The sequence below is a fragment of the Portunus trituberculatus genome, chromosome 42 (genome assembly GCF_017591435.1).
Source record: "Portunus trituberculatus isolate SZX2019 chromosome 42, ASM1759143v1, whole genome shotgun sequence".
Lineage (NCBI taxonomy): Eukaryota > Metazoa > Arthropoda > Malacostraca > Decapoda > Portunidae > Portunus > Portunus trituberculatus.
Genome location: NC_059296.1, coordinates 20349675 through 20375188, shown reverse-complemented (window position 1 = coordinate 20375188; position 25514 = coordinate 20349675). Strand labels below are relative to the sequence as shown.

Here is a 25514-nt window from a genome sequence, read left to right as displayed (position 1 = left end):
TTCATTCACTGTTCTGGAAAATTTGCATAACATTAGTCTGAAAGAAAAATGGAGAAAAGACAAGATAGATTATTCAGACAAAATGCCATGAATTAACACAATAAGTCAGTTTCAAAGCATTGCTCGGATGTGCATTTTAAAATACTTGGGTAAATGTCTGCTTTCCATGACCCCAAGCATATTTACTCTCCTCTTCATTTATCTCTGCGTTTTCCTCTTTCCTTCGTGTTCTGTCCTTGTTCTTTTCTTTATCTTTCTCTCATTCTACATGTCAAGCCGTATTATCTAAACTCTCTCTCTCTCTCTCTCTCTCTCTCTCTCTCTCTCTCTCTCTCTCTCTCTCTCTCTCTCTCTCTCTCTCTCATAATCAGTCCTATTTTCTCATAAGTAAGACTTGGTTTATGTCACGAACCTCAAGAATGAAGAGAGTTTGCATGAAGTGTTTTGTTTCTTTCACCTGCACGACTACCACCTCCATGTTTTCCTGCCTGGCTTGCTTCCTTCCTCACCCACACACTGCCTTCCCCTCACCTGCTCCCCATTCCCCTAATCTCTTTATTCTCTTATTCTAATCCTCCCATGACTGCCACTTCCTCGATATTTCACTTCATTTCCTTATTAATTTCGTTCTCTTTATCCCTCCCTTCCGCTGCTACTGTAAGGCGTCGTCTGGGAGAGGAGAAGCCTTATTTATCAACAGCGTCATGTAATCGTTTTCTATTATCTCATGACATCTACTTCCTTGTCATGTGATTCTCTCTATTCTTGCCTTTTGTTATCGTCGTGTGTTGATTCTTCTTCATCTTAACCATTTTTACCCTCTGGTTTCGTGTGTGTGTGTGTGTGTGTGTGTGTGTGTGTGTGTGTGTGTGTGTTTCTCTCTTCCTTTTGTTTGTTTCTCTGTGATCGTGTTTTCTCTTCCTCTTAGCAAGGTTTTGGCTTGGGCTTTGGATCTTATTACTCTATTCTTTCGTTCTTATGTTGTGTGTCATCGTGTGTGACAGTCTTCCACCTGCGCCACTTAAATGATTCCTCTTTATGCCCACAACTGGCTCTGCGGGATGGTGCGTGAGGGTTGTGGTCGAGGGAGGGAGGAGGCATAAAGTAGAGGGTTAGGTGAGGGGGGGGGAGATTGGTGGCTGGAGGGATGTGGAGCAAGAGGAGAGCCTGTCACTGATTGTGTCCATGAATTCTGACCACGACTGAGGCGAAGCATAATCAGTAATATCATGCACATAAGCGCGATCATGAGCGAACGTGGGTCTTATAGGCGTCTTACGTAGGCTGGAGTAATCACACTGAAGTAATTAACTCGAATCAACGCAGCCGAGAGAGAAAATAACTACGAAGCCAGGGGAACCGAAACGGAGCGCTATTTGTCCCGCCATGCTGAGAAAATAATGTAACCCTCGGCTCGCTCCTGAACCCCAACCCTGCGTCAGTCAGTGTTACGAACCATGGCGCCGGGGAGCCTGCTGAACCGACTCTGGGACCGATACGAAGGTGACACTTGCCTCGGCTGTAGCCTGAGCTTCCTTGGGTGTATGTGCAGCGCCTCGGACACTCTATCCCATGTGTTTGATGCGTATGAGGAAGGAGTACATGGCTGGCACTCGCTTTGCACCTTCTGCCGCCAGCTGGTGAAGGAGAAAGACTCCGGCTGCCTGCATCACGTGCATCCCGACCATAAGGTGAAAAGTGGATGTGTTTCTACGCTGCGTAATGTTAATTATCCTGAGTGGAGGTTTGTGGCGGGGCAAGGTAGTGTGGTGTAGCGAGGCACATGTGGTAACAGTAGCGCGTTCAAATGGCGTCGAGCTAGGGAAGACACCGACCAGCCACTGAGGCAGAGTAGCTGTTGTTGGGTGGAGTAGAAGCGGTACGTGTGAAAGAACCGGATCTTTAAGGCCGCCACGCCTGACTAGGAAGAAAAAAAAAAGTTGTACTCGTGTGTGTGTGTGTGTGTGTGTTTCACTGTTTGATCTGCTGCAGTCTCTGACGAGACAGCCAGACGTTACCCTACGGAACGAGCTCAGAGCTCATTATTTCCGATCTTCGGATAGGCCTGAGACCAGGCACACACCACACACCGGGACAACAAGGTCACAACTCCTCGATTTACATCCCGTACCTACTCACTGCTAGGTGAACAGGGGCTACACGTGAAAGGAGATACACCCAAATATCTCCACCCGGCCGGAGAATCGAACCCCGGTCCTCTGGCTTGTGAAGCCAGCGCTCTAACCACTGAGCTACCGTGTGTGTGTGTGTGTGTGTGTGTGTGTGTGTGTGCATGGTCACAAGTTAGCGTGCCAGTACGTGTGTGTGGTAGGTGTATTCTTGCCTCGCTTCTCGTTTATGTTCATGGACGTGAACTGTATAGTACTTCAAGAGAAAAAGAAAGTATATTATTCCTGTTAATTCCAAGGCGTACGAGTGAGCTAGCACTACTGCTTATCGTATATTGCACTATTTCACTATTGTCTGCATTCACCGTCATGGAGAGGTAGATAGGGAGAGGCTCAGGAGATTGCAGCGTGGGTTGGCTTGACGCGGCACGATCCTGGAAAGCGCGGTGGACTATTGACTACTGAGGGACAGAGGGACTGAGGGGATGAGGTACGCTGGCAGGGAGGCGTGGTACCCAGGACGGAAAGACACATAATAGAGTTCATGTAGCTAGCTCTGACCCGTTTCCCCTTGTGTCTTTATACTTGTTTCTGCTTGTTTTGAGTTTAGTGTTTTATGGATGACAAAAATGTGAAGTTGGGAATACATAACCCTAGTAATTGTGCTTCATAAACATGGTACATTGGCATTTCCATATATAATTTTTTTGTTTTGTTTTTCATTCACTGTGGAATGTTCAATATTGGGATATATTTTTTCACTTCATAAAAGAGATGGGGGTAAGTGACGCAGGAGTCTCTCTCTCTCTCTCTCTCTCTCTCTCTCTCTCTCTCTCTCTCTCTCTCTCTCTCTCTCTCTCTCTCTCTGCGCGGCTCATCTCATCTCATCTCATCCCGTAGTAGCAAAGTTCTAAAAGCTTCAGGTGCGACGCCTACGTGAGTTGCCAACATGTATGCGACACACACACACACACACACACACACACACACACACACACACACACACACACACACACACACACCCCATGACTGTCTTGGCCTCCCGTGCTGCCGGACTATTTCTGGATAGGCGTGTCATGTGTGTCCCTGAGTCCCCTCCTCGTCCTACCCATTCTCCCCACCTGCCCAGCTGCCTGCCGTGTGCGTGGAGGCGGCAGGTGGAGGAAGAGCAAGGCAGGAGGATCAGTGTCAGTACCCGTGATTGTTTTCGTCACCACCAGCAGAGTCTTGGGTTTGGAAGGACTGTGGTTGTGTTGGTTAGTCTATGTACAACCTGGTCCTCGTGTGGTAAAGAGTGGTGAGTTGAGAGTTTAAAGAGGATGGATGAGGATGATTTCAGTGAGTGGTTTGCTGCAACTTTTGTAACGTAATGTGTGTGTGTGTGTGTGTGTGTGTTATTCGTCTCTTTTTCTTTCCCTTTATGGAACTTTAAGTCTGGTTAAAATTACTACAATTTGTCCGTGTTCAGTGTATGTTGAAATATATATACGGCGAATTGCCTTTCGTTGCGTAAAAATTGACGTGTTACTATGTGTGTGTGTGTGTGTGTGTGTGTGTGTGTGTGTGTGTGTGTGTGTGTGTGTGTGTGTGTGTGCGCGCGCGCGCACATAACCTTACGAAAAACAGACCTCACAAAAATAGTTGACCCATTGTTTTTTTTCTTTTTTTTTTGTTATTTTAATATTACTAGCGAAAGGTGACCTAGTTATTGGATTATTCACGATACATAAGCCAGAATAACCCTTTTATCAAACCCTTGGTATTATTAGAAGCTCCTTTCCCTCGCGAACCTCAGGGAAGGAGAAGGAAGGGTAAGTAAGGAATGGAACCACACAATAACGCTGGCTTGGAGAAGCGCCTGCGTCACACACTGAACTGGAGGGAGGGAGGGAACTGAATCTGAAGACGAGGAAAGGAACAAGTGAAAGACGGAGAGTGCATTCAACAACAACCCAATATGAAGTGTTCGTCAATAGAAGCAACATAAATTTGGCCATTGCCTTTTTCAATGTGGCACGCAACAATTCACAGCACCAAAAGCAATATATGGATTTTTTTTAGCATCTTTGAGAAAAAGGAAGATGAAAAAAAGAAAATGATAGATTCTGGAATTTCTAGTCACTGCAGTGTTTGTAAGTGGCTGTAGAACAAGAAAAGGTGTCTCAGAGTGGTTAGTAATTAATGAAACTAGGGAAAAATACAAAACGAATCAGCGATGGCTAGAAAACTTAAAGTAAAAAAGATATTGTTTGTTTTTGTTATGTTACTTTCTGTGGTTACTTTTAACTCGAATATAGAAAAGAAAAATAACAGGATATCCAACAAGAAATATAAAACGGGTGTGATATGAAAATTGTATGGTATGTTATTTCATTTTTTTTTCGTAGAAGCTTTTGTTATAAAATGTACATAGACGACATTGATAGAGAAAAATATAGTCTTGTTATAAACGTTTGATTTGTTTCGCTAAGTCATACCATATTTTTATCAGGTTTAATTCGAGAAGAGAATAACAGGAGCGATAAGCCCTTTTTGTTACCAGGGTGGCGGTGTGCCGGGGTTTATATATGGAAGGATAATAACAAAGTGACGTCAGACTGTGGGGGTAATTCTCTCTCTCTCTCTCTCTCTCTCTCTCTCTCTCTCTCTCTCTCTCTCTCTCTCTCTCTCTCTCTCTCTCTGAAACAAGTAAAAATATAATTCCCAACCTGCCATATTCATTCATTTCCAAATGTGTTAGTATCTCAATAGACATTAACACGTTTCGATATATATTTGAAAAAAAAAAAAAAAGATTATCAATGACGGAACCAACTTACTCTGATAAATGTTGCTCTTCATACGATCATGTAATCTGATTGATAATAAAAAAAAGTGAGGATAATTATTTGAGTCTATTACTTGTGTAAAAATTTTCTGTTCATTGACGTTATCTGATACGGAATTAATAATAATGAAAGTGTAATTTTATGATGCAGCGCTGCGTCATCCGCATCTGTTTACTAGATTAACTGCTGTTTATTTATTTGTTATCTATGTATTTATTACCCATGAAGGAGACTAGATAAAAGAGAAAACTATTTAAAAAGCTCTTTAGCTTACTCCTGAAAAATAAAGAAAAGCCAAAAGCGAACTAATAAAAAGCAATTTCGTTCAAAAGACGTGTTGTTGCTTATATTATATTATTATACGAGTTTATACTGATATTACATGTCTGTGCACAGCATTATATCCCCCACCGCTTGCTGCACGATGACACGCGCACGTCACTGGGAATCATGCGAGGAATCTTTTTATTGTGAGTCCGAAGTGGAGGATGATGCATCCCGAGGGAGGGAGGAGCAAGAGCAGGAGGAGGAATAGGGGAAAAAAATTACCTAGAGGCAGCAGAGCGTGGTATATTTTAAAATTAAACTGAGCGGTGCGGTGTTGGGTTGTGTTATGCATTATTGATGTGTTTACGGTCTTGGGTGTATGAAAGGTGTGCGGTTTTTCCTCTTCAGCTTATTTTTAGTGGATGTGCAGGAAAAGATAGGACAGTCGCAGGGACGGGGTGGTTTATGTTCGGCACACACGTGAGGGAGGCAGCTTGTGTCGTGTGCAGGTGCTGGGGATGTGAGTGACTGACTGTCAAGGAGATGGAGCCTGTATTGATGTTTTGATAGCGTGTAGTAGTGCTCGGCCGTGAACTCGTCTCGTATTTTGAAACAGTTTGCTCTCTTCAGGTCTATTTGGAAGGCAACAGCTGGATCTCCATGGGTGCTTTTCCCCAATAATAATGAGAGGTTTCCTGAAAACCCAAACAACTTTCACTAAGCCCTGTCAAAAAGCGAGATAAGACTTTGGAGTGTTTTAGATGTGATGTTGGATTATGAGCTGAGTGTTTTTCCTATTAATGGTGCAGAATTAGTGTTGAAATATCAATAGAATCGTGAAAGCTTTCTTGAAAACTCAAAACACGTCCTCTGGGGCGGAGATTAGACGTTGGGGTTGGCAAAATATAGCATGGGACTAACTAACTCACACGTTATTTAAACTTATTTTTTCTTAGACGCTCCTTTTTACACGGACGCCTAAATTCATGCTAAGAAAGGCTCGTGGCAGGAGGTAAGGAGAAAAAATAGACAGGGAAACGAAGCGCCTCTGAGATGGGAGGCACGGTTTTGGTGGTAAGTGATGGAAATCTTACCTCATCTCTTCATAATATATTCTGAACCTCCAAAGATTATCACTTTAATGAAACCACGAAAGTATTATCTCATAACCTTAAATCCGTATTTCCGAACATTCAACATCTTTTATTGACAACTTTGAAATGTCGAAGTTGTTGTGGTTTTCTTGATTCTAGTGATCATTTAACATTGAATCTACACCAAAAAGAAAACACTCATAATAACCCTATGAATTATCTACGCGGATTTTGCAAGTTCCCCATATGAGAACTTGAAGCAATTATCTACTTTATAACCCTGATAAAGCCATCCAGAGGTAAAGGACGAGATTAGGAAGTGAACCCAGCTGTATATAATTGAAGTGGTATCAGGGCATCGGCAATGGAAGGCATATTGGCGGCCTGCTGCAGGAAAGGGAGGATCATGCACTAGAATTGGCGCCGGGTTTGTGCTGGTTGCTTAGTCGTGCACTTAGGAGTATGACACTGGCGAGGTTATTGTTACGGTTACTGCTCATAGCGATGTGGTGGTGGTGTTTGTTGGTGGTGGTGGTGGTAGTGGTGTGCGTAGTGTGTGTTTTCGAAGACATTAAGTTTTCAAAGGGATTGTTTGTTTGGTAACAGAGAAAGGCAGTAGGGGTAATTCTCTCTCTCTCTCTCTCTCTCTCTCTCTCTCTTAGTGCAAAACTAGATCAAAGCGTAAAAATGAAATAAAAAAAACACTGACACGGTTCTCTCACTTTATACCAAGATTATCATACCGTCTTTTCTCGTCCTTCATCTTGTGCTCTCTCTCATTCCTGTCCCATCATCCCTTGCCTCGCCTTCCCACCAGATAAGTAAATGCTGCAAGGAAATGATATAGGAAGGATCATATAGCCGAGACTTGAGTGTTTTTTGCAACATTTACCGCCCACGCTGAGGCAACACCTTATACTCGTCCCGTGACATAAAAAGGAATTCCAGTGATGTCTTGTCTTTGAAGTGTGTGTGTGTGTGTGTAATTCACTGTTTGATCTGCTGCAGTCTCTGACGAGACAGCCAGACGTTACCCTACGGAACGAGCTCAGAGCTCATTGTTTCCGATCTTGGGATAGGCCTGAGACCAGGCACACACCACACACCGGGACAACAAGGTCACAACTCCTCGATTTACATCCCGTACCTACTCACTGCTAGGTAAACAGGGGCTACACGTCAAAGGAGACACACCCAAATATCTCCACCCGGCCGGGGAATCGAACCCCGGCCATCTGGCTTGTGAAGCCAGCGCTCTAACCACTGAGCTACCGGGCCGTGTGTGTGTGTGTGTGTGTGTGTGTGTAGAACTAGGTTAATCAGTGTGTTCTTTGTACGGGTGCCAACTTACAATTATTTCTCACTGTCGTTGTATCGCTCAGCACGAATGACAAATAGCTTATCCCCAAGACGGAACGTGATGCCGTACAGATGCCTCAGGAGTGAGTGTCAACTGGCCTCCCTTATTTATTTTTTTCTGATTTTTTTTTTTTCTGTATATGGGATTTAAAATGTGTTAGCACGGATGTAGTGAGAAAATAAGAAGTTAATATTGTCTTCTTTTCTCGTTTAGGCTACAAAGTTATTAAAGTCTTGTAAAGAATTGAGGTGTCTTAAAAAGTTGTAGTTACGTTGGAGAAAAATTGTTGGACTGGGGATATATTATGCGGTGACTTGCTTTGTGGTGGCAATTTTTTTTTTTTTTCGTTTTTAATTTTTACTTTTATTTATGTATCTATTTATCTATTTTATTTTATTTTATTTTTTTTTTTTTTTTTTATCCCGGTGTGAGGAGAAACACAACACCCAGCAGCAACACTTTTGATGGCGGATGTTTCTCGGCGGTGTCAGAAGCGGTGTCAAGAAAAAAAAAAAAAAAAACATGGGCCACTCTCCCGCATCCCTCTTAGCCTATTTGGAGAGTATGTTGACCCTTTCTCCTGCCCCGTAAGTGAGCCTATTTAGAGAGTGTGTTGACCCTTTTTCCCTGCCCCGTAAGTGTGTCCCCAGCTTGCCCGCGTGCCCAAGCCAAGGCCAAACATGTCGTAGCTCTAGAAGGGTCACCTAATAAATAAACGTCTGATGATTATATGCGAAAAAATGGACTAATCTTGCGATAAATCATGGCACAGTTCGTTGCAGTCTTGATTTACGCGAGGTTTTCCTCACTCACACTTGCCTCCCTTTGATTTGTTCCATGCACGGTTGTTTGAACAAGTACAGACTGGTGCGATGAGACGCAATTCATCACAGCGCTTAACGCGCCGTGGAAGATTAATGCTACTCGAAATATGCGCGTTACACATTATTTTACATTTAATTACACGATAACAACGGAAAGTAATCATTTACATCTGCACGAAGGGACCGAACAGTATACGAGTAGGAGGGGCGCGGCGACCTAATGAGAGGGATGCTATGATGGAGAAGACAATCATGGCCTTGTTATGGTGGGGGACACTGCCTGGGCCCGTGCTGTGTCAGAGAAGATTGATGGAATGACGTGATTGTTAAGACTGGAGCAAAGCTTTCATGGCGGAAAAGGAAATCTTGAGGAATGAGCAAGCATGTGTTGACGTCATATATGTATTGTATGCATTGATCAAATCTCTAAAAGTGTGCATCTTTACTCCAGTGTGAGCGGGAAAGGGTGGGGAGGAGTTTTCATAATTATGAGGAAAGTGCGTTCGTGTTGATTCTTCGCTGGAGACACGTTTTATGACCTGTGTTGAAAATATTTAGTGTGTATTTTAATTGTGTTCGTGATTTTGCTTAAGGAGAACATTGTGTGAATTGAGAATTCACGATGAAGTCACGGTCGGGAGCCAAGAGACAAAATGAGTGAGGGTGTGGCTCCCCCGCTGCCGTCCGACACCCTTCCCCGAAATCCCAGTGATCTGCATCTCGACACACTTCACCTCCCCGCCAGCGAGCCCCTTCACTCCCTCAGGAGGAAGGATCACCCGCCAGCAGACTGCAGTAGCGACAGCCCAGTCACGCGCAGCAAAAAAGGACTCGTCGGGGTTTCCTTGGCTCGAGCCTTCAGGAAAGTGTTCAGAAGTCGCACGCCCTCGCCCAGCACAGAGCGGGAAGACGAGCCCAATTCTGAGTCTGAAGACACTAAGTTGGAAACGTCGAGCGACTCAGAATGTCACAACGCAGACACCTGTGTGAGTGAGGCCGAGGTGAACGGGCTGCCGGTGCTCTCCGTCCTCAACAACAACAGCGTCCTCAGTTCACCCAGCGAAGACGTGTGCAGCTCCAGCATGAAGGACTTTCTGTCTCCCCATACCCCGCTCATAGCGAAGTCCCAGACATACTCAGCCTTGTCTGAGGCTCTCCACCATGCCTTCCTCGAGGGTATGATATGCAGCGGCGCCGAGGATGTCAGTATATTGTCCTGTGACGACATCCATAGTCAGGGCAGTAAAAGTGACAATGAATATGCTCTCAGTAAATCTATAGATTATTCACTAAACAATAAGAGAAGTCCGAGCTGCGTGTTGTCAGAGGTGAGGGAGACGCTGAAAAAGACATTGGAGCACCGTCCCTCTATTGCCGTCCCGAGTAGACCGGGATCATACCACGAAGCTTTCGACGCCGCCACCGACGACGACAGCAGCTCACACAACAGCCAGGACGACAAACACGAATCACACTTATCCCTTGATACTGAGCCGAGGAGCATTCTTGGAAACCTCTTCAGCTCCCGCCGGCCTTCCCTCGTGCCTCCTAGTGACGACACCAAAATTGAGGACACTGGGGTGCCTCAGGCCAGCCCAAGGCTTCGGCTCAAGGAAAGCGTATCCCACAGCCACAGCGAGCACAAAGGCCACAAGAAGCTGGGAGATAAACTGAGTAAAGTGGCAGAGGTGAGTACTTATTGTCAGTCCTTCTTCAGTAAAGGTAGGTGTTCCCGTCCTTCCTATTCACTGCCAGTTGTCATGCTCAGACGGTTTTCATCGTACGATGGACGCCACACATGGTGCAGTAGAGGACCGGCCTTTTGAATTTTCATAATAGTTTTACTTTTTCTGTTCTTCGTGTTTGCTTTTCAGAAATAGAGCTCGGTCACGTGTAATAGAGGTGAAAGTTATGAGCCATTGTTAAACGGAAAATCTTAATATTTGGTATAGAAGTGTGTATCATGACTCCGCTCATGGTCTCATTTTTGGGTGATGAACGTAGGTTTTTTTTAATGTATACGTAAGTTGCCATCAGAGATAAGGCTTCCAAATGCATTGAACGTAATTCACACTCTGATCCATCCAAAGATGCCCTTTATAGGTAAGATTTAACTTTTTTGCGTTTCGTTTTCTTTTTATTCATCCTGAGTCTATGTAATTTTGAAAAGAAGGCGTCTGGAACTTTCGTAGGATCTCAAGGTGTTTGGTAATAGTGAGAAGGAGCTTTTGTGAAGGAATATGTTGGGTGATCACTAGTGAATACGGGAGATATTGCTAGGTAGAGAGAATGTTAGTGATTTTCTAAGAGAGCAAGAGTGCGCCCATTATTAAAGGTTATTGTTAAGAGAGATGTGTTACCTCCTGCAGTACCTCCAGCGCGGTGGGTCTCGCCTGGCGGAGCAGCAGCGGCGCTTGAAGAGTCAGATATGGAGCTCCGTGGTGACCATCGTGTTGGTGGAGGGCAAGAACCTGCTGCCCATGGACGCCGACGGCACTTCAGACCCATACGTCAAGTTCAGGTGAGAGAGAGAGAGAGAGAGAGAGAGAGAGAGAGAGAGAGAGAGAGTGTTTCAAAACTCTCCAGTATTTTGTGCTGTCCTTTATATATTTATTTATTTTCCAATAATTATTATTTCGGTTCATCTCATAAAACAATTAATTTCGGTAACGGAGACCCAGCAAGACTGAAATACAATCTGGCCGGGCTGATGCTTTCTGTCATTCTGGTCATGCATTTCGGTGAGTCTGAAAAAGAGAGAGAGAGAGAGAGAGAGAGAGAGAGAGAGAGAGAGAGAGAGAGAGCACGTGCTTGCTATTGTTGGCACCAGGCGGCTAAGGTGTTTCACTTTCATTTTATTCTGAAACATTTTGAAAATTGTGCACTTCTCAGGGGAAAAATATAAAGGTTTGTAGATTGGGTAAATGTATGAATAGCCAGTAGCGCCTCTGACCGAAACTGAACCACGCAAAGTTTCGGAACGCACTTTGACCGACCGATACCTTGCGGACACTAAAGGCAAGCTTACCAACACTGCTGTAACATCTCTTTCACTAATTAGTATTACGGTTGTGTGTCTATGGGTCAATCCTACGCAATATTTATGGCTTCCATAGATGTAATTAGCATCAAGACGAAACGGTTGCCGTTGCAGTAAAATAATGCCACTATAAATAATTCACAGCAACGATAGAATAGCAGTGAAAGCAGTCCTCCCTGGTACCTAATTTACCTATCAGATCTCGGTGTGCATGGGACCAAAATAGGACTGCCCGATATTGGCTCGGTAACAACTAGTCTACATTTCTAACATTTTCTATTATATTCCTTCCATAGACTCGGGAACGAAAAGTACAAGAGCAAAGCAGACCTGCACACACTCAACCCTAAGTGGCTGGAGCAGTTCGACTTCCACCAGTTTGAGGATCAAAGCCAGTTCCTGGAGATCACTGTGTGGGACAAGGACGTCAGGAGCAAGGATGACTTTATGGGCAGGTAGGTGCAGCGTAGCAACTGTTTGTCATCACTGCCTGTAAATAAATCAAGAGGTTTTGGTAGTTTCCTATCACAGCTGCGTCAGATGCAAGCACTAAAGTCTCAAGGCATGTACTGTAAAAGGATAGGTAACTCTTGTAAACGTAGAGAAATAGCGGAGCACCCGTGTATTATGGCCGTATTCGAGAGAGTGGCAAAATTCGAGGTTTTCGAACTCCAGCGATTTCTGCACCCGTCAAAGGTAAACACTGAAATTATAATAGGCACTGTCCTAATATACACGTCCCTCCATCTCCTCGTTTCCCGGCTCTCCCTTTGCAGCTCTTTCACGCAGCTGATTTGATGTCACATTATGAAGCCACGCGATTGTTCAACAACACATGCACACACGCTGCTCCTATTCTCTTATTTTTTATTATATTTTCACTTCCATTATGCATTATCATTTTCATTCTCATTTCCCTCTATTCCCTTATTTGTTATCCTTTGCCCCTATTCTTTATCTTTTATGTGTTTTATTACCATTTCCACCCATTCCCTTATTGGTTACCATATTCTCATTGAAATTTCCTCCTATTCCCTTATTCGTTATTATTCTCATTACCATTTAACGATGTCAGACCAGGTGGGTCGGAGGAGTTAATGGCAAGATTTCGGGAAATGTTAGGCAAGATAAGGGAGAGTGGTAGGAGGTGTGTAGTGTCAGGAATCTTGCCTCGTGTGTATGTTAGCAGGGAATGGTTGTCTAGGGCCATTGGTGTGAATGATCGGGTAAAAGGGATGTGTAAGGATGTGGGTGTCAGCTTTGTGGATGTATGGGATAGGTTCTATGGGCGAAGGGATTTGTATGCTAGGGATGGTGTGCATCTGAGTAGGAAGGGTGTGGATGTGCTGAGTGGATGTCTGGAGGGGAGTTGGGATGGAGTGTAGGGGTGAGGTAGCAAATGCATTCCAGAAGAAAGATGTTAGACATAAATTAGATAGGATAAACAGAGATAGTGAAAAGATTAGGAAAGATTTCCAGGTGCAAATAGGAGAGAATAAGATTAGGATTCCAAATAAGGAGACAGCATCTAGGAAGGTAGCAGGACTTAAATGTTTTTATGTAAATGCCAGGAGTCTTAGGAACAAGAAGGACGAGTTATCTAGTTATATAGTTGAGGAGGACTTAGATGTTGTATGTGTCACAGAGGCATGGGTAAATGAGGAAAAGTTTAGGAAAATAGGAAAGAATATGAAGTAGATGGATACATTATGTATTTACACCAGAGAATTGGTAGGATAGGTGGAGGAGTAGTTATTTATGTAAAAATCCTTCATTTCCAGTCAGGTTAATGGTATTAAGGTAGATAACAGAGTAGAGTCCTTATGGCTGGATGTTAGAGTAAACAAAAGTAAGGTTATTAGAGTAGGAGCTTTTATAGACCACCTAACCAGTCAGCAGATGTAGACAACCTTATGGTAGATGAGATAAATAGGGGTGTACTAGTCAGACAATTATCTTAGGGATTTTAATCTTAAGTCAGTAAACTGGGAGAGGATGGTAGGAGATGCTAGTGAAAATAAGTTTATGGAAAGTTTTCAGGATAACTATTTAGTGCAGATGGTAGATAAACCTACTAGGGGGAGGAAGGTTTTAGACATAGTACTAACAAATATTGAGCATTGTTTAAAGGAAGTTGAGGTAGGAGAGACTTTAGCAAACAGTGACCATCATATAATTAGATTTATCATTAATTCCAGTAGGGATAATATAGTGAATAAGACTAGAGTCCCAAACTATCAGAAAGGCAATTATGGTAGGTTACGTCAGTTATTAGGAGAGGTAAACTGGGAAGATAGTTTTGGAAATAAAACTGCACAGGAGATGTGGGATATTTTTAAGGTTGTAGTAAAGGGTATAGTGATGCAGTGTATCCCTTACAAAGATATAAGGCAGAGAAACAGGAAGCCATTATGGTGGACTCATGAGATAGGTAGACAGATCAGAGAGAAGAAGAGGGCATATAGAGAGTTGCAGAAAAGTGGGAAGATGTAGATTTGATTAGGTACAGACAGGTCAGGGATGATTTGAGTAAGGTTATAAAAAAAGTAAAAGGCAGGCAGAGATAAAACTAGCTAGAGCTGGGAGTAAAGATCCCAAAAATTATATAGTTATTACAAGGTCAGTGATAAAAGAAATAAGGATAGGATTGGACCACTCAGAAAAGATGGTGTAGTAGTGGATCAAAATGAAGACATAGTAGAATTATTGAATGAACAATTTTCTTCAGTATTTACTAGGAAAGAATAGGAAATCCTGTTACAAACAGTGCGATGAGTAGTTTAAGAGCTTTAGAAAATATTGATATAAAACCGGGAATTATTAGGAAATTTATTCTTGAACTAGACGATAGGAAAGCTAGTGGTCCTGATGAGCTACATGCCAGAGTACTTAGGGAGGGTGTAGACAGTATTTCTGAAGCACTTAAGTTAATCTTTGAAAGATCACTTAGGTTTGCTGAGATACCTCAGGACTGGAAGTTAGCTAATGTTACTCCAATATTTAAAAAAGGTAGGAAGGATGATGCAAATAATTATAGACCGATCAGTTTAACTAGTATAGTATGTAAGATACTAGAGAAAATCATTAAGGGTAGTATTTGGGAGCATTTAAATGAGAATAGATTAATTAGAGATACCCAACATGGCTTTAGATCAGGGAGGTCCTGTCTTACAAATTTGCTCGATATCTTAGAATATATTACCAAGGAGTTAGATGATGGAAATAGCATAGATGTTATATATCTAGATTTTAGCAAGGCGTTTGATAAGGTACCGCATAGGAGGCTAGTGTACAAATTGAGACTACATGGGATAGGGGTAGGTTAGTTGATTGGATTAGTGAATGGCTTTCTGATAGGAAACAGAGAGTAGTATTAAATGGGGCAATGTCTGAGTGGAAGGAAGTGGTTAGTGGGGTACCCCAAGGATCAGTGCTAGGACCTCTTCTTTTCTTGGTGTACATTAACGATTTAGATATAGGAATTAGTAGCAAAGTATCAAAGTTTGCAGATGATACTAAGATAGCATGTGCAGTACAGGGTGAAAAGGACAATTACAGAATACAACGAGACCTGGACAGGCTGATAGCATGGGCAGACAGGTGGCAGATGGAGTTTAATTCTAAAAGTGTCAGGTTATGCATTTAGGTAAAGACAACACAAACTTTAGCTATGAGATGGAGGGATGTTGGCTAGAGGCAGTAGAGGAAGGAAAGGATTTAGGAGTAGTGATAGACAGGACTATGAAATTTTCAAAGCAATGTTTAGAAGCAAGAAATAGGGCAAATAGGATCCTGGGTTTTATAAATAGAAATGTTAGTTATAAAAGTAAGGAAGTGGTGTGTAGCTTATATAATTCCTATGTTAGGCCCCATTTAGAGTATTGCATACAGGCCTGGTCACCCCATTATAGGCAGGATATCAACATGTTAGAAGCAGTTCAGAGAAGAGCAACTAGGATGATACCAGCATTAAAGCGCCTGGAGTATAGAGATAGATTAAAGGAATTAAACATGTTTTCATTTGAGAGGAGATGTATAAGAGGGATATGATAGAGTTATTTAAAATGTTCTCAGATACAAACTACATAGATGTGAGATCTTTCTTTACCTTAGAGGAGGAAATAGGACTAGAAATCATGGCAGGAAGATTAGAAAGCAAGGCTGCAGGTTAGATATAAGAAAATATTTCTTTAGTCATAGGGTGGTAGACTTCTGGAATGCATTGCCAGAGAGGGTTGTAAATAGCACTAGTTTGACAATGTTTAAAAACAGATTAGATAAGCACTTAAATTTATTAGATTTATAATTATGTATAGCACTGCATGATAGTTTTATAAGAAATTTACTATAGTTAAACAAGTCATGATCCCCATGTATGGGGATCACAAATTGTAGAGGATTTCGCTGTAGGACTTAGCCCTGTTAATGGGCCAAATATTTAGAATTAGTATATAATGTATTGTGTACTTGTAAGTGTATCTTTAAGTACTGATGACGAGGTCGCTGTGCGACTGAAACAGATAACCTAGATGGGCCCTGGTGGCCCTTTGTTATCATATTATTTATGTTATGTTATATTATGTTATGTTCACAGTTATGGCCCAGAAGAGGAGAAGAAAGAGTTTTATCAAAGAAAAATGGGTTAAATATCTAGAAGAGGAACAAGTCATAGCGAATAGACAATTTGAGTTCAGGACAGGGCGATCATGTGTATCAAACTTATTCAGCTTCTACTTGCGAGTTATTATAGAACTGGAAAACAGAGACGGATGGGTGGACACAGTATACCTGGATATAAAAAAGGCTTTTGATAAAGTCCCTCATGGAAGACTACTCTGGAAACTAGAGAACATATGAGGACTGTGAGGAACTTTGCTAGAATGGACAAGAGATTATATGAAGGATAGGGAGATGAGAACTGTGATCAGAGATACACACTCATCTTGGGGTAAAGTAACAAGCGGAGTGCCACAAGCGTCAGTGTTAGCCCCATTATCTTTCAGATTTATGTAAACGACATTCACATTGGGGTAAACAGTTATATAAATTTATTTGCTGATGATATAAAGTTGCTAAGTGTTATCAAAACCAGGGAGGACTGTCTGCTGTTACAGGAAGATATAAACAAGATCTATGAGTGGAGTAGGAAGTGGAAATTGGAGTTTAATGCCAAGAAATGTCACAATGGAACTAGGAAAGAGCAAAGGAAGACCGGTATGGAACTATTTGACGGGAGAGGAACAAATAATGAAGACTAAAGAGGAAAAAAATCTAAGAGTGATTATACAGGAAAATCTGAACCCTGAAAAACACTTAAGCAAGATACTATTTGGATTTACATATAAAATGTTAACTAATATAAGAGTGGCATTTCAATACATGGACAAAGATATGATGAAAAAAATCATCACAAGCATGATACGTCCAAACCTAGAATACGCAGCAGTGGTGTGGTCTGAACTCCAAAAAGGATATTAAAAGATTAAAATGGATATGGAAGATTGCTATGAAAATGGTGCCGGAACATAATGAAGAACGGCTGAAGGAAATGGGATTACCAACCTTACAAGATAGAAGAGAATGAGGGGACGTAATAACAATGTACAAGATAGTCAATGGTATTGAAAAGATAGACAAGGAAGACCTGGTGCTGATGACAGAAGATAGAAGGACAAGAGGTTATGTAAAGATCAGGATGAGGAAGTATGTGAAGGATATTGGAAAATACAGTTTTCCACAGAGAATGATGGAAAAGTGGAAAGCATTGAATAATGAAGTTGTTATAGCACATAATGTGCATAACTTCAAGGAAAAATTGGATAAATGGAGCCACGGAGACAGGACACTATGAGCCCTGCTCGAACCCTGTACAATACAACTATGCAAACTAGGTAAATACACGCTGCATAGTGTAGTGGTTAGCATACAGAGCTCACATCTGAGAAGGATTGGGTTTGAGTCCCAGGCGTGATGAGGTAAATGGGCAAGCCTCTTAATGTGTAGCCCCTGTTCACCTAACAGCAAGTAGGTACAGGATGTAACTCGAGGGGTTGTGGCCTTGCTTCTCAGGTGTGTGGAGTGTGTTGTGGTCTCAGTCCTACCTGAAGAATGGTATATGAGCTCTGAGCTTGCTCTGTAATGGGTAAGGCAACCAACTGTGGTGAATGAATGAATTACACACACACACACACACACACACACACACACACACACACACACATATGTGGAATGGAAGAATGTCGAGAGGGCATGGGAAAAAACTAAAAATGGCCACTTATAGGAGAGATGTGAAAAAATATAGCTTCCCTCATAGAAGGGTGGAAGCATGGAATAGTTTAGGCGTGGAAGTGGTCAACGCAAGGAATATTCATGATTTTAAGAAAAAGCTGGACATTAATAGATATGGAGACGGGACAACACGAGCATAGCTCTTTTCCGTATGTTACAATTAGGTAAATACAATTAGGTACACACACACACACACACACACACAGGTAGCTCAGTGGTTAGAGCGCTGGCTTCATAAGCCATAGGACCGGGGTTCAATTCCCCTGCCGGATGAAGATGTTTGGGTGTGTCTCCTTTCACGTATAGCCCCTGTTCACCTAACCGTGAGTAGGTATGGGATGTAAATCGAGGAGTTGTGACCTTGTTGTCCTGGTGTGTGGTGTGTGCCTGTTCTCAGGCCTATCCGAAGATTGGAAATAATGAGCTCTGAGCTCGTTCCGTAGGGTAATGTCTGGCTGTCTCGTCAGAGACTGCAGCAGATCAAACAGTGAAACACACACACACATACTTAGGTAAATACAACTAGGTAAATATAACAACATAAAACATCATAAAACTTCATAAAATGGTCAATAGAAAATGAAACAGTACCAGTAGAATGGAAAAGAGCTGAGGTGGTTCCCATATATGTTTAAGAAAGGAAGGAAGGAAGAACCTTTAAATTACAGACCGGTATCACTAACTAGTGTAATATGCAAGATGTGTGAAAGAGTAATAAAGAAACAATGGATCGAGTTCCTTGAAGACAACAAATTATTATCAAATAGCCAATTTGGTTTTAGAAAAGGTCGGTCGTGTGTAAGAAATTTACTGAGTTTCTACTCTAGAATAGTTGATGGAGTAGAGGAGAGAGAGGGATGGATTGACTGTATTTATTTGGATTTTAAAAAAGACGTTTGATAAAGTGCCACATGAAAGATTACTGTGGAAGTTAGAGCAAAAGGGTGGCTTAAAAGGAAGCACATTGAGATGGATGGAAAATTATTTGAGGAGGAGAGAAATAAGGACAGTAGTTAAAAATATGAAGTCCAAGTGGAGAGCAGTAGAAAGCGGAGTGCCACAGGGGTCAGTATTGGTGCCAATACTTTTTCTCATATATATAAACGACATACCAGAGGGAGTGAACAGCTACATAATTCTGTTTGCGGACAATGCGAAACTGTGCAGAGTTATAAAGCAAAAAGAGGATTGCGAAATACTGCAGGAAGACCTAAATAAGATCTGGAAATGGAGTAAAAAGTGGGAGATGGAATTCAATGTGGACAAAAACCATGTCATGGAAATGGTTAAAAGTGAAAGATGACCAGTGGGAATCTATAAGATGGGAGATGGAGTAGAACTAGAGAAAGTAAAAAAGGGAAAGGACTTGGGAGTGATGATGGAAGAAAACAATCAACCAGTAAGCCATATTGATAGAATTTTCAGAGACATATAATTTGCTAAGGAATATTGGATTGACATTTCACTACATGGACAAAGAAATGATGAAGAAATTGATAAGTACTATAATAAGACGCATATTGGAATATGCAGGAGTTGTGTGGAACCCCCATAAAAAGAAACACATAAGGAAGTTGGAGAGACTACAAAAAATGGCTACAAGAATGGTTCCAGAATTTGAAGGGATGACATATGAGGAGAGACTAGACTATGGATCTACCAACCCTGGAACAGAGAAGGGAGAGAAGGGATCTGATACAAGTTTATAAATTGATTAACGGAATGGATCAAGTGGATAATGAGAAACTGATTCTGAGAGAAGAATATGACATTCGAAGCTTAAGATCGCACAGTAAAAAACTGAGGAAGGGAAGATGTCTGAGAGATGTTAAAAAATATAGTTTCCTGCAAAGATGTGTTGAGACTTGGAACAGTTTGAGTGAGGAAGTGGTGTCAGCTATGAGTGTGCATAGTTTTAAAGAAAAATTGGATAAGTGTAGATATGGAAACGAGCGTAAAGCCCAGGCCCTGTAAAATTAAAACTAGGTAAATACACACACACACACACACACGGCCTGGTAGCTCAGTGGTTAGAGCGCTGGCTTCACAAGCCAGAGGACCGGGGTTCGATTCCCCGGTCGGGTGGAGATATTTGGGTGTGTCTCCTTTCACGTGTAGCCCCTGTTCACCTAGCAGTGAGTAGGTACGGGATGTAAATCGAGGAGTTGTGCCCTTGTTGTCCCGGTGTGTGATGTGTGCCTGGTCTCAGGCCTATCCGAAGATCGGAAATAATGAGCTCTGAGCTCGTTCCATGATCTGGCTGTCTGTCTCGTCAGAGACTGCAGCAGATCAAACAGTGACACACACACACACACACACAAAGAGTGATCATGCAATTAAAGAAATTCTTTCAAGAGACAAATTGATGAAATTCAAGAGTGCTAAGGAGCAAATGAAAAGTGGAAGGAATTTATAAAAATATACAAAGAAGGTGAGAAAAAGTACCAATAAGACAACATAGAGAAGTTGGAAAGCAGGACTGGTTTAACGATAGATGTGAAAAGGCTAGAACAAGAAAAGAGGATGCATGGAAGAGGTGGAGAAGGAAAAGACGGATTAAAGATCGGAAATAATGAGCTCTGAGCTCGTGAAGATCCAGGAAATGGCAGAGGCTATGAATGGATGCTTTGGAAGGTATTCACAAAGGAGACTGCTTTTGACAAACCACTGGTAATGGAACAGAAAGGGATTATGAAGGAGGTAACTGTGGAGGAGATCAAGAACATGATGGGGAGTTTAGAAGTGAGAAAAGCTGGCTGTCTCAGGGAGTGGCAGAGACTGCAGCAGATCAAACAGTGAATTACACACACACACACACACACACACACACACACTGATAACTAGAGAGGATAGATACGTGGAGGAGGTACAGTATGGAGATAGGCTGGCAGAGGTTTTAAGCATAACAATTAGGGCCAGTGGGAGGGAAAAAGGAGTACCATAGTTGTATATGTGCCACCAAAGACTAATACATGAAGGTTTGATGTACATAAAAGAAATGCAAAGGGAAGTGCTAAATTGGTTCAATACAATACATGTACATGATTTTGGCACACATTATTCTCTTACTAAATTGATTAGAAAGTCCACAAGCATGGTACTTACTCCTTGGCTGAATCACCTTGACTGATAAAAAAATGCTGATTCTGAATTGCCATGAATCAGCATGATTTGAGTTGACTCGCTTTGCCTAGTGTAAACAGTTATTACATTGAAACTAGTGTGGAGAATCAACACAATTGTTGAATCATGTTGGTTCTTCATGAATTGAATCAGTTTGATTTGCTTGATGTAAATGCACCTTTATGCTGTTCTTTTTACATTTTCTTTGAAGTAGTATTAGTTTTTAACGCATTACATAGTATTTTGGTTATTTTTTTCTTGGATAAGAGAATTACACTATATTTCCTAATGAACCATAATCAAATATTAGTTTGTAATTCAAGGTAGGATTATTACATGATAATATTAGCACCCAGTTCACTGTACTGCATGACCCTGAGTACTGGAAATAACCTTGATTCTGTCCCCACACAGATGCGTACTGGACATCTCCAAGTATGAAAAGGAGAAGACCCATCATATCTGGGCACCACTTGACAAGGGTGCTGGCTCCGTCTTCATCCTCCTCACAATCTCTGGCATCACTTCTTCTGAAACCATATCAGACCTCCACTCCTTTGATGATAACCCCAAGGAACTTGCAAACATAGCTGCCAGTTATGTAAGTCATAATTAAATTTATTCTACTCATAATGGACATACTGTTTGATAGAAAACATTTCTCATTATGTCATGCAGTTTGATGAAATTTTCTTCCTGTTGGATGTTCTGTCATATTGGTGGACGGTGAAGGAATACCAGCATCACTTGTGGCTTGGTGGTCACGTTTGGCTGAGTTGCTGACAGTCAAGAGTCTTTAAGGCTTTGGTGAAGTTTATAGCTGCTTCATTTTCTGTGGCTGTTTTTTTCTAGGTCAGTTTCTTAGTGTTCCAGAACAAGTCATTACAGTAAATGGCAACAATGAAAAGCCTTTGAGAAGAATATGAGTTAGAAATAAATGTACTATATGGATCTTCTATGGATTCCTACCCAAAGAAAATAATAAAGCCTCATGAAGGAAGAAACTCATGGTAGGAGTTACAAGGAAAGAAATTTACTTAACAGAGGAGCAAAACTATTTAGGAGCAGTACTACCAAGACTGGTGATCACTTATGTCTCAATACATTGTGCCAAGAATTTTTACATTTCTTTGAAAACAGATAAATAGAAAATTAAGATGATTTAGATTTATAGATTTCCATTGCTGTGATTCTTTCTTCAGTGTCTGTGCACTTATGAGATACAGTTGGCCTATGGAGTGTAGATTGACTCTCTCTTCTTTCAGAAATGGACCAGAACGCTGCAAAATGTGAAAGACGTTGGGTACTTGAGGGTGAAGGTATTCCGGGCACAGGGCCTTGCCTCTGCAGATATTGGAGGCAAGAGTGACCCATTCTGTGTGTTAGAGTTGGTCAATGATCGTCTCCAGACACAGACGGAGTACAAGACACTTTCTCCAAGCTGGAATAAGATATTCAACTTGTAAGACATTCTGATACTTTAGGACATTTGTAGTAGTGGCACAGATGGAAAATTTGCTCATTACAAACTCCTTAATTTTATGATTCTCACACAAGTATAATGTAAATTATCATATTTGATGGTTCATAAGATGCACCTTTTTCAAAAAAAGTCTCAGGAAATTACCTTGCATCCTATGAGGTCAAGGTTCACTATTGAGACAGTGGTTGGTGGCAAATGAGGCTCAAAGATCAAACCTAAGACATCTTTGCAGATGTAAACAAAGTGATGATAGGTACTGCACCACAAGATAACTCTTTCTTTCAAGGTACCAATATATAATTGATCATACTTACTGGAAATTCACATAGAATGACACCAGTCAGGAAGATTTTGCCAAGTGACCATCATATGAACCAAAACAAATGTGGTCAGTGTTGATAATCTTGATCTTGACACAGGCATGCTTCATTGTTCTATAGTGTTATGCCATTACTACTTGAGGTAAGACACACTTCATACAATTAAACCTGCACCTATCTTGTAATATTCTTATCTTACATACATGTAAAAAATGGTAGAAAAAACTATGATCATTAGCCTTGTAGTCTCTCTCTCTCTCTCTCTCTCTCTCTCTCTCTCTCTCTCTCTCTCTCTCTCTCTCTCTCTCTCTCTCTCTCTCTCTCTCTCTCTCTCTCTCTCTCTCTCTCTCTCTCACACACACACACACACACACACACACACACACACACACACACACACACACACACACACACACACACGGCCCGGTAGCTCAGTGGTGAGAGCACTGGCTTACAAGCCAGATGACCGGGTTCGATTGGCCGGGTGGAGATATTTGGGTGTGTCTCCTTTCACGTGTAGCCCCTGTTTACCTAGCAGTGAGTAGGTATGGGATGTAAATCGAGGAGTTGTGACCTTGTTGTCCCGGTGTGTGGTGTGTGCCTGGTCTCAGGCCTATCCGAAGATCGGAAACAATGAGCTCTGAGCTCGTTCCGTAGGGTAACGTCTGGCTGTCTCGTCAGAGACTGCAGCAGATCAAACAGTGAATTACACACACACACACACACACACACACACACACACACACACACACACACACACACACACACACACACACACACACACACACACACACACACACACACACATTCACTGCTAATGCCATATGCCAGATATATGTTTACATCTCACAAATCACGGCAGGACTGGTATGTAGCTTACTAGCAAATATCATTGTTTTTAAATGCAAAATATTGGGATCTAATAATGATCTAAATGTATGCAAGTCTTCAAATATCAGGTGAAATCCTTCACTTCATATTCAGATCATACATCTGCTCAGTTTTTTTTTTTTTTTTTTCTCTCCAATGTCTGCCAAAAGTGGGTGTGTCTTATGAGCCCATGCATCTTGTAAGCCATGAAATATGGTAAGTTAAAGTAACAGTACAATTTGTGATAGTGGTGGAGATTCATGTTTGGACCAGATCCCAGAAACAAAGAGAATGTAAGTATTCATTGCCTTGAGAGGAGCAACTTCCATCTTTCAGTAGCATCCTTTCTGCTGAATTCCCTTGTGCAAAATGCAATTTTTAACACAAATAATTGTAAAAAGATATTGTTTTCAGATGAAATGTAACAAACTTGTGGGTCCCAAAGGGACTAAAGTGATTCAGACACACTAGCAATACTTGTATAGCTTCTGTTGATTTATTTAGGATTTTCCAGAATACAGACTATTTCAGTTCCTTCAACAGCTGCATGTGCTGGAAATTTATATTATGTAAGATTTTCATATTCCTTCTATGTATTAGATAATACTTGTTGATGGCAGATATAGAATATTGGGAACCAGATTTATGTATGTGCGCACACACACACACACCCTGTAAAACTACAACTAGGTAAATACACACACACACATAGGTCTGTTTGTGGATGATGCGAAACTGCAGAGTTATAAAACAAAAAGAGGATTGTGAAATACTGCAAGAAGACCTAAATAAGATCTGGGAATGGAGTAAAAAGGGAGATGGAATTCAATGTGGACAAAAGCCATGTCATGGAAATGGGAAAGAGTGAAAGACGACCAGTGGGAATCTATAAGATGGAAGATGGAGTAGAACTGGAGAAAGTAAAAAAAGGAAAAGGATTTGGGAGTGACAATGGAAGAAAATAATCATATAATTTGTTAAGGAACATTGGAATAGCATTTCACTACATGGACAAAGAAATGATGAAGAAACTGATAAGTACCCAGATTGAAATATGCAGGAGTAGTGTGGACCCCTCACAAAAAGAAACACATAAGGAAGCTGGAGAGACTTAAAAAAATGGCTACAAGAATGGTCCCAGAACTTGAAGGGATAACATAGGAGAGACTAAAGGCTATGGATCTTCCAACATTGGAACAGAGAAGGGAGAGAGGGGATCTCATACAAGTTTATAAATTGATCAACAGAATGGACCAAGTGGACAATGAGTATCTGATTCTGAGAGAAGAATATGCCAGTCAAAGCACAAGATCATATAGTAAGAAACTGAGGAAGGGAAGATGTCTAAGAGATATTAAAAAGTATAGTTTCCTGCAAAGATGTGTTGAGACGTGGAACAGTTTGAATGAAGAAGTAGTGTCTGCAATGAGAGTGCATAGTTTTAAAGAAAGATTGGATAAGTGTAGATATGGAGACGGAGCCACACGAGCATAAAGTCCAGGCCTTCTAAAACTACAACTAGGTAAACACACACACACACACACACACACACACACACACACACACACACACACACACACACACACACCCAGTAGCTCAGTGGTTAGAGCGCTGGCTTCACAAGCCAGAGGACGGGTTCGATTTGGCGGGTGGAGATATTTGGGTGTCTCCTTTCACGTGTAGCCCCTGTTCAACTAGCAGTGAGTAGGTACGGGATGTAAATCGAGGAGTTGTGACCTTGTTGTCCCAGTGTGTGGTGTGTGCCTGGTCTCAGGCCTATCCGAAGATTGGAAATAATGAGCTCTGAGCTCGTTCCGTAGGGTAACGTCTGGCTGTCTCGTCAGAGACTGCAGCAGATCAAACAGTGAAACACACACACACACACACA

General features: G+C 41.7%; 1 protein-coding gene across 20 annotated transcripts in view; it reads left to right on the top strand.

Annotated features, from left to right (window-relative positions):
• The window catches only part of LOC123517719 (multiple C2 and transmembrane domain-containing protein-like), a 638372-nt gene that overhangs the window by 549799 nt on the left and 63059 nt on the right, over window positions 1-25514 (top strand). For 18 of the 20 annotated variants that reach the window (XR_006678551.1, XR_006678552.1, XM_045278096.1 and 15 more), the window contains 4 exons: window positions 10872-11023; window positions 11839-11997; window positions 21368-21554; window positions 22219-22415. Coding sequence is in view for 18 of the 20 variants with exons in the window: in XM_045278096.1 (XP_045134031.1) it covers window positions 10872-11023; window positions 11839-11997; window positions 21368-21554; window positions 22219-22415 (695 nt within the window). In the remaining 2 variants the exon portion in view is untranslated. Of the gene's footprint in view, window positions 1-9095; window positions 10191-10871; window positions 11024-11838; window positions 11998-21367; window positions 21555-22218; window positions 22416-25514 lie in introns of all 20 variants that reach the window. The other 2 variants (XM_045278100.1, XM_045278102.1) reach the window with 1 other exon arrangement.